General features: G+C 56.4%; 2 protein-coding genes across 2 annotated transcripts in view; one reads left to right on the plus strand and one right to left on the minus strand.

Annotated features, from left to right (window-relative positions):
* MONBRDRAFT_12688 (uncharacterized protein) overlaps nt 1-3,297 on the plus strand; it is a gene marked incomplete at both ends in the record, with an annotated part of 3,671 nt that extends 374 nt beyond the window's left edge. Inside the window, 2 exons of the mRNA XM_001750536.1 lie at nt 1,257-2,835; nt 2,916-3,297. Of these exons, the coding sequence (XP_001750588.1) occupies nt 1,257-2,835; nt 2,916-3,297 (1,961 nt within the window). The remainder of the gene's footprint in view (nt 1-1,256; nt 2,836-2,915) is intronic.
* A 318-nt stretch (nt 3,298-3,615) lies between these two features.
* The window catches only part of MONBRDRAFT_34640 (uncharacterized protein), a gene marked incomplete at its 5' end in the record, with an annotated part of 9,725 nt that continues 4,072 nt past the window's right edge, over nt 3,616-9,268 (minus strand). The window contains 11 exons of the mRNA XM_001750572.1: nt 3,616-4,732; nt 4,909-4,992; nt 5,101-5,154; nt 5,279-5,434; nt 5,548-5,595; nt 5,687-5,768; nt 5,867-6,011; nt 6,137-6,540; nt 6,690-6,746; nt 6,865-6,968; nt 7,083-9,171. Of these exons, the coding sequence (XP_001750624.1) occupies nt 3,984-4,732; nt 4,909-4,992; nt 5,101-5,154; nt 5,279-5,434; nt 5,548-5,595; nt 5,687-5,768; nt 5,867-6,011; nt 6,137-6,540; nt 6,690-6,746; nt 6,865-6,968; nt 7,083-9,171 (3,972 nt within the window). The 3' untranslated portion in view covers nt 3,616-3,983. The remainder of the gene's footprint in view (nt 4,733-4,908; nt 4,993-5,100; nt 5,155-5,278; nt 5,435-5,547; nt 5,596-5,686; nt 5,769-5,866; nt 6,012-6,136; nt 6,541-6,689; nt 6,747-6,864; nt 6,969-7,082; nt 9,172-9,268) is intronic.

Raw genomic sequence — 9,268 nt, forward strand, 5'->3', positions numbered from 1 at the left:
CCAAGGGGGGTTTTAAAAGGTTCCCCCATCCCCGGTTAAAATTGGGGCACCCCCCCCCCCCCCCCCCACACGCGCGCAGACGGATAGAATTCGCGCGCAAAGCCGCAGCAGAGCAGAGGCAGAGACAGAGGCAGAGACAGAGGCAGAGACAGAGGCAGAGACAGAGAGAGAGACAGAGAAAGAGAGAGACAGAGACAGAGACAGAGACAGAGACAGAGACAGAGACAGAGACAGAGACAGAGAAAGACAGAGACAGAGACAGAGACAGAGAAAGACAGAGACAGAGACAGAGACAGAGACAGAGACAGAGACAGAGACAGACAGAGAGAGCCAAAAGCGTGACACCCGAACGTTACGTTTCATACGTTTCGTGTGTGTGTGTGTGTTCCAAATGTTTCAGGAATTTCTTTTGTTTTCTCTCTCTCTCTTTTTTTTTGTTGTGTGTGTGTGTGGGTCTGCGTTTCATGTGCAATGCTCACTCTCGGATCTCACTCGGATCTCTTTGATATATCCAAGATCTTGAAACATCTCTAAAGTACCTCTAATATCTCTCTATTTTCTCTCAAATCCAATTTCAGAATTTGCTCATCTCTCCCGTAACGATTCAATCTCTCCCACATCTCTCACATTTCTCATTTTTCATCTCTCTCTCTCTCTCTCTCTCGTTTTTGCGATCCTCTCTCTCTCACACACACAGTGAAACGGCAGCGGGGTACCTGCTCGGGTCAATACTGGCTGGCTACTGGTGCATTGGTCCCTGATGCGCGTGTGCGTGTGCGTGTGTATAAGCTGCTGCTTTGTTTAGGGAGGGGCACATTGGTAGCGTGGGCATGAATTTTGAACCATTTGGAGCCGAGTCCTCCTCCTCCTCCCGCCTCGCCTTGAGTTGCACCGCAACGCTGCCCTTTGCGCCTCGAGTCTGATCCAGCGGGCACGGCCTGTCACTCCACACACACACACACACACACGCACGCACACACACACACGCGCACACTATACACGCACCATACACACACACACACACACACACACACACACCGCTCGGTGTTCATTGCGTTTGATCTGGCCCTCTTTGCATGCATCTTTTGCCTGATGGCTGCGAGCTCGTCATTGTCGCATTGCCAATCGGATACCACCACCACCACCACCACCAGCGGCAGCACCACCACCACCAGCAGCAGCGTCTCTTCACGGTGCACGTCTGGGCCAATGCCTCCAAGCCTCTGGTGACTCGTCCATTTTACTTGTGCCGACAGCTTTGCCCTGTCGCCGTGCAGACGCCTGCCAGGCTCATCGTGCTTCAATCACAGCTGAACGATCTGCGAGCCACACTCGCTTTCGACCGTCTGTCCTCTTTCACACAGAGACACCCGCCACCATGTTGGAGGATCTTCCCGTCGACGTGTGGTACCACATCTTCCCACACCTCAGCTGTCGCGACATGGCGGCGCTCACGTGCACCAGTCGACACCTACACAACATGACCAGCCAAGTCCGCCATCGAGCCTGGATGTGGCAAGTCAAATCTTTCTTTGAACCGAGCTCCTCCTTGCTCGAGATTGTTCCCTTTCTCGACCTCGTCAGCTACCTTAGCTCCCACCACCTCCGCCAGCCGACCCTTGCGGGCTACTTGCCACTCTCTGATAGCCCAAGCAGCAGCACCGGCAGCACCTACAGCACCGACAGTGCTGGCAACCCCCACCTCAATCAGCACGCCTCGGGCCCCGGCCGACGCCACTCCCCCCCTCGGTCAGGCTCCAATGGGGCCGACAGTCGACCGATAAACTCAGCCGCCGCCGACACGGGCATGGATACAGACACGGACGCTCACGCGTACGCCCACACGGACACGGACACGGACACCGAATCAGACCCGGAGACAGACCCAGAGACAGAATCGGACGCTGACAAGGACATGGAAACCAGGGCCGGCACAAGGCGACCCCCGGTCCACCTCATCGCCGCCGAATTTGATGTCTTCATCGCCCGCATGGCTCGAGACGCTCCCCTCCATGATCTCCGTCTGCTCCTCGTGGCCGCTGCCATCAACCACATCCCCTTTATGAATCACGTCCTTAAAAGCACCGAACCCGCTCTTCTTCGCTGCCTGGAAGTTCATGCCGCCTCCCTCGAGGCCGGCCGGCGCCGTCACCCCCTCCCCGTCGACCACGCCCGACTTCTCGTGCTCGAGGCGGCCGGTCGCATCGCCTGCCGCCAAGGCCACGTTGGCCTCGCTCGAAACATCCTTCGCATCTGTCTCAAGTCCCGCCGCATCCTCGCCCCAGGCAGTCGGCGCGCTCTCCTGTGGTACCTCGCCGCCTGCCGCAGTGGCTCCCTAGAACTCGTCACTGATCTTGAGGAACCCTTGGGCATTACCCAAGACATGCTGGAGCAATTCTGCCAAGAACGCTTTTCCATGGGCTTTAGCCCGTACTGGCTCCAGGACAGCAATCCCCGCGAAGCCTGCCCCCTCACCACCTCTGCCCCCGTCCTGGATCACCTCCTCGTGGCTCAGAACCTCATTGGCAATGATGATGCTCGCCGAGGCCTACTCATGGACGCCGTCCTGTCCTCCCCGCGCTCCGATCACCTCGCTGCCCATCTCATCCAAGCCTATCACCTCGCCGAACAGTTTGCCACCGTGCAACAAGCCACCGTTCCACAAAGCCGGCGCTCCTCCACAGACGCCATTCGAGCACGAAACCTCCTCGGATTTCCTGGTCAACGCCGCGCATCACACGAGGGTCTGCAGAATTTTGCCTTCGACGAGGAACAGGCCGAAGAGGCCCTCGCTGCCACGCTCCTACCTCCGCTCCCGCCCCACGGCCTCGCTCGGTACGTTCCTCCGCTCCCTCATTGCTCGGCTCCCTTGCCCATCAGTGCACACCGCATCTTCTCACGACGCAACCCCACAGACTATTGCAGAGCCTGGCGCGCTTTGGCGACGTGGACTGCATGGAACTCTTCATCCAACACTACGGGTCAACATTCACCGACATCTTCCCTTCTAGTGCTGGCCACCTCTGGCGCGAAGCCATGACCATCGCTGAGGATCATGGCCACACTGACTTGTTCGCCAGCATGGGCGAGCAGCCTTTGGCGCAGAAAAATCTCCGCCGTGGCAGTCTGACCGCTACCCCTCGCCGCAACTCGGCACCGGTCCAGCTGATGGCCCCTACATCACGTCGTCCAATCTCGCCCTTTGTTCTTCACGCCCCATCTCGTGCGCGCCACCCTTCCCCCCTGAGAGCCATGGGCATGGTCCGCATCTTCAAGCGTCGTCAATCTCTCCTTTGAGCCCCCGCCCCGAAAAGCCGAATTCGGATGACGCGTCCCCTCGAATTTTGCTTGTGTGTGAATAGTTGACAAGTTAACACATTGTTAACTCGTCGGCATCCTTTCCAGATTCAGCCTTATTCCCGATTTCCCTGACCACAACTTGACCTGCGTCCTTTGCGCTTTGAAAGCGAACTTCTCATTTTAGTGCAAGTCAATTGATCGAATTTTTGTTGATCAATGCTTGTCAATGCCCACACATCGCCGGCCATTTGATGCCTGTTCTGCGCCCTCTCCAACCAACTCATCCAACTTGGAGGTGACTTGAGAGCGGGCAAGCATAGCAATACGTTGATTGATCTACTAAAGCGCAACCACAAGGCCGCAACTTGTTGCGACAGGACGAGAAGAAAAGAGAAAGGGTGCAAGGAATTATGTAAAACACGAACAACAACAACAACAACAACAAGGCGATGCACGACAGTGGCAGAAATCATACAATGCACATCACAAACATCGCATGTGTGCGTCGGAACAGGCAATCCGTAACGGTGGCCCGACATTCATGGATTGCTGCATCACAACAAGCTTCAACACAAACTTGAATAATTATCTTTGCCAAGCACGGCTGGTAGGCGCAGTCCCCCAAAAAGGCAATGTGCAAGCACTTGGTCACGTGCACCAAAATGAATCGAACAAGCTCATACTCAAACCTCTGAAATGAGCTCATCTGCTCGCCCTTTGGAGGACTGGCGTGTCGGGCCGTTGCTGGCGCCATTGTTGTGCGCATCTGACAACGACACTGCCGCTGCATCTGGCCCAGCTGAAGAGGCCTCAGATTGCGCTTCGGACTGAGATTTGGGCTTTGAAGTGGTGGGTGGGTGCTGCACCTCAGGCTCTGGCTGGGTGGCAGGGGCCGATTTGGCTGCGTTGGTCTTCTTGGCGTGGCCGCGACTCTTGCCGCCACTCTTAGCCCCGTGTCCTTTGGCGGCCTCGATCAGTGCCGCCTCTGCCTCGAGCGCTGCCTGGCGTGCAGCTTGACGGTCAGCCTTGGCCTTGGACTCCTGTTCTGCTTGTTCGACGAGCTGCTGCTTGCGCAGTCGGACAGCACGCGTCTCTCGTACCTGACCAGGCTTGGTGCGAGGCTCGCTTGGGCTCTGGATGGCACTTTTGGGACGAGCAGGGCGAACAGGGCTCTTGGCATGCGGGCTATCACTAATCACTGCACTCTTGGGTCGAACGCCCTTCTTGCGTGATGGAGACGGTGAAGCCGAAGGCTTCAGCTGGCCCTTGGGCGGACCGATGGCACTCTTGGGTCGTGATCGGCTCGAAGCCGAGGCGCTCGACTTGCTACTGTTGCTGCTGCTGCTCGCACCGCTCCCATTGCCGGGGTCAGAAGCAGTTGAGCTTTGCGAGGTTAGTCCCACAAAGCGCGGGTGCTGTGGCTTGTTTGATTCTAAAGCATTCGCACCCATCCCATCCCACAGATGTGAGGGTGCGCCATGATTTTTCAAAAGCCCTCTCAAGAGTCCGAGCACTCCTTGACCCAAAAAAAAAAAAAAAAAAAAAAAAAAAAAAAAAAAAAAAAAAAAAAAAAAACCTGCCCTCTTTGCAGCTAGAGCAAAAACCCACCGCTTTTTGTGACCGTCATGTCACGCGGCTTGGCAATGTAAGCGGCCACCTTGGACTTGACGTGCCGCACGTCAATGGCTTTTTCTAGAAGCATTGGGATTGGAAATTTAGCGACAAAGCAGGGCTTGCAGAACAACAACGCACCATGCCATTATCGGTACACGGCATCAAAGGCGCGGGACTGGCACATACCGCCATTGAGGCCCACAAACCGGCGATGCGCGGTCTTTCGCCGTACCGATGCCACTGGGAAAGGATAATAGGTGAAGCAGGGTGAATCTTCTCATTGTTCAAGCGATGGACCCCAAGTGATGGACCCCAAGTGATGGACCCCTCTTCAATCCCACCCCAATCCACAACGCGGACGTACTGCCTTCACGACTCGAGTTGGTTTCGAGACGCTCCTCGATATAGGCCTTGATCTTGGATTGCACTTCTTTGCGCTTGCGGCGCACGGTTTCACTCCGACGGCTAACGACATTATCAGCCCGACTGACGTCCTCTTCCTCGGGCGCAGGTGTACCAACTGCGTAACGCAAAGCAGAACGTCGAGGGTGAGCAGCACGAAACCAAGAGGTGTGGTGGCTGCGCAGTGGTTTGGAGCGACGAGATTAAAACCAAAGGAGCCAAGTCACTCACTGCGAGGTTTATCAAAGACCACGGCGTCATCCTCTTCCGGTGCGCCACCTGTGTGCCAGGGTTATCGTCGTAAGATGGCAACATTTCAAAACTCTTGCCTTATCCCGCAAGCACAAGGAGCAATGCAGCAGGCGTGTACCTGCAGAAGCATTACGCCGGCTTTCTGCCTCAGCAGCCAGGTCCTCAGCTTGCATGCCCCAGATTTTGCCATCTTGAACAAGCTGTTGCACGATCATGAGCAGGTAGCGATAAACAAAATGAAGCAAGGAAGAACGCCAGCAGGTCTGTCCGACGAGTCGAGCCCGCCACGACGACGCACCTCGATATCAACAAGCATCGATGCAAATGCGATGGGTTTGTTGTGTCCATCATATAAGGGAGCGTTTCGGATGCCGGGGCGCAGGGCAGAGAGAGGCAGGGCCACTTGACCCAGAAGAGTGCCTTTGCGGCCGTTGAATGTCACCCTATGTATAATCCGAGCACGGGACACAGGTGCAGCGAACATTGCCGTTGTGATGAGCGCTTGTCCTGTCGGTCCATTTCATGGCGCCTGCTCCCACTGTGACACATTACCCAAAAACACACGTACATGAGCGTGGCGAGCTCCGGAAAGAAAACATCGGCTTCTTGTTCAAAATCAAAGCTCACGGCAACGGGATTGCACGAGAGATGAGCGGAAGTTTTCTTGGCAGAGATTTCGTCAAACAGCGTGCCGCACAGGCTGAACGTGGCTGTGACACTACCCCGATGTGCGTCCAACATGGGCAAGTGCCGGGCCTCCAGCAAGCGAAACCGAAATAGAATCGGGTTGGCGCGATCCAGGCATTCATCACTCAAAGGATCAAATTTGGCCTCGGGGTCGCGCAAGTAACTGGGCTTCAGCACATAGCCCGCGCCTCCGTTGCGGTCGAAGAAGCCGCGGTTCAACCACATGCTGGTGTCGGAGGTTTGCCAATTCAGCGCCACCATCTGCACGCCCACGTTCCAACACACCTAAGAGATGGGGGACTCAGATGAGCGTCAAGATACCGATCCCAGCCGCTTTTCAGCATCAAAACAAGCTTTTCAAAGCTGTTGCTAGAAAGAAAGAAAGAAAGAAACGGAATACAACGGGCCCTGTTCGAGCCAAGAATTCACACAACCTGGGGATCATAGTTGGATGAGTTGATGCGCGTGCCCTGTGGATAAACCCTGATATTCTACATGACGGGAGAGGGTAGAGAAGGCCTGTGAGCTCGCAGTGGGCCAGTGTACGCCAGGCAAGCGCCAGGGGCGACACATGTGCACGATAAACGGCCGCTTTTGCTCAGAACCTACATTGCGACAGCAATGCGCCACCATGTGACGGGATTGCTTTTGCACAAAGCGCATGAGCTTCTTTTCAGAGAGTGAGCTCATTTCGTAAGCGGCCTGTGGCTTATCTATCGTAATCATACGAAGTAGTGGGGCAAGAGACATGCATCAGTTGACCAGCAAAATACAGCTTATTAGCCGCTGATGGGAGAAACGAGGGAGGCGAGTTGTTTGTGACGCACTTTTTTCAAAGGTATGCAAGCGTACGCTTTGGAAGTACACGGCAAGCTCCAAGAGTTTTTGTGAGTAGACGCTCTTTTCGGCACCGCGCACGTGCTCACGCTTGAGCTTTGTAAGGCGGCGGAGCTCAATCACCCATTCGATGGCGGATGCGACGTCGCGGGTGGCAAAGATGGTGCCGTCAACGATTCGTGTGCTGGAAATGGGGGCGTACAGGACGGCGACGCCACAACCAGGTTTGACGCCCATGTCGTGACAGAGCTGATCGGGAACGAGGTGCACTGAGGCTACGGTCAAAAGTGACACCACGTCCAAGGCTGTGTTGGAGCCGCTGAGCGAGTCGGAGCCAAAGATGTCCTCCATGTCATCGCGCAGAGTGGCTTCTTCCATGTTCTCATCCCCATGAGCTTCGTCCATGGCGGCGCCGTAAACCAGGATATCCTCCGTCAGCATACCAAAGCAGAGGGGCCAGTCCTTGGGCACAGGCTCCGTGCTGGCAGAAGCAGGAGTTGACGGGGCGGCACCCAAATCGGATTCAAGGTTGTCACTGGTCTCCTGACGAGAGAGGGCACTACTACCCACCGGGGTGCGTTCACCAGAACGCCCCGAATCGTGGTTGACCTGGCCGACCTCCAAATTGTCGCTGTCGGTGACAATGCGCGGCAGGTTGTCGCTCGCGTCAGCCTCGCCGAGCGCGTCATCCTCGTTGGTGTCTTCGTGGCTAGGGTCGTCGTTCTGGTCCAGATTGGCGCCGTCACGAATCCGCAGAAGCATCTCCTCCTTGATTTCAGGACACATGTGTACGTAGCCACGAACAATGCGGGTGGCGTTTGAGTCGAAGCCCTGTACAGACGCCTCGCTGGTGTCATCTGACTGGCGGTGGCGATTCGAATGGGCCTTCCATTTGACAAGAATGCGACGTTGGAGGGCAAAAGGAGAGGGGAGACTCTTCATGTTGTCGTAGTTGCCATGAAGGGGTGCACTCACAAGGAGGCTACCGAGTTCCTCTTGCAACATCTCGGCCAAGCAGTCTTGCTGCGTTTGGTTGCAGTGGATCTCCAGGGACAGGATGACCGGATAGGAGCACGTCTCAAACGCATGTGCGCGGATGGTGCGCAAAGCCGTGCGCACGGGAAATGTGGTGCAGAAGGCGCCGCCGTGCGTGATGATGGGCTCAATGTCACCGTCCCACACGTCGAGTTCGATGCAGCGGCAACCTTGGCGCAGAGCCAGGGCATAGGCGTCTGGGTCACTAATATCCATGACCTGTCGGCCAATGAGATAAGTGTTGTGGGAAGAGTTGATAAAGTACTCATTCAAAGGGCGTGTCATATCGTCCGTGGGACCGTCCAGTGCCCGGGGATGAAGAACGGAGTTGTGGCTGGAATGCAAGCCGAGCAGAAGTGCTTCCCGACTGAGGGACCGATGCGAGCCCGTGGTGGTGCAAAGACGCACCATGTTTTCTGCAAAAGCCTGGCAGCGGGCCAAAGTTTCGCGCTGGATGTGGCGCCATGCAGCCTCAAACCAGGCATGAGGCATGGCACGACTATCTAGATCAAGGGTGCGTTCAGCATCTGCCTGCTCCCCGGCACTGTTGGCGCCGGTGGGGGCGGGGAGGGTGGGGAGGTCGGCTTGTTGCAGGGCCGCTGGGCGCAGGAAATATGTGCCAAAGTCTTTTGCCAGGATGGTGAACAACTGTGGCTGATCCAGGATGAAGAGGTGGGCGACAATAACTTCGAGACCAAGCAGAAACTTGCGACGCCAAGCTTCAGCAGCGGCAATTTCAGCCAGAGTGAGGGCATCCCCACTGCTCTCCGAGCCATCGAGCCCCATTTCAGAGCCACTAGTTTCTGGAGCAGAGGATGTAGAAGCGCCTGCAGCCAGCGGTTCGGGCGCCGCGGGAAGATCAGGCTCACGCGCACTAATGGCATGAAGAGGGCCGACGGTGTTGGCGAGGAGCAGCTGCTGAGTTTTCAGGTTGATTTCAAAGCCCAGACTGGAGGCCAGGAGGGCCAGGGCGTGCGGGGCCAGGAGGGCCATGAGGTCTTCTTGCTCGCCCAGTGTAGCAATGTCTGGGTTGGCAGCCAGGCGCTGCGCGAGCAGCTCGTGCAGTGTACAAGGTTCAGCGGCTTCTGAGGACAAGAGCAAGGGCAGAAGGGCTTCATGCCAACGAGCCATCTCCTCGGCA

This window comes from Monosiga brevicollis, genomic scaffold (assembly GCF_000002865.3).
Source record: "Monosiga brevicollis MX1 MONBRscaffold_43 genomic scaffold, whole genome shotgun sequence".
Classification (NCBI taxonomy): domain Eukaryota; class Choanoflagellata; order Craspedida; family Salpingoecidae; genus Monosiga; species Monosiga brevicollis.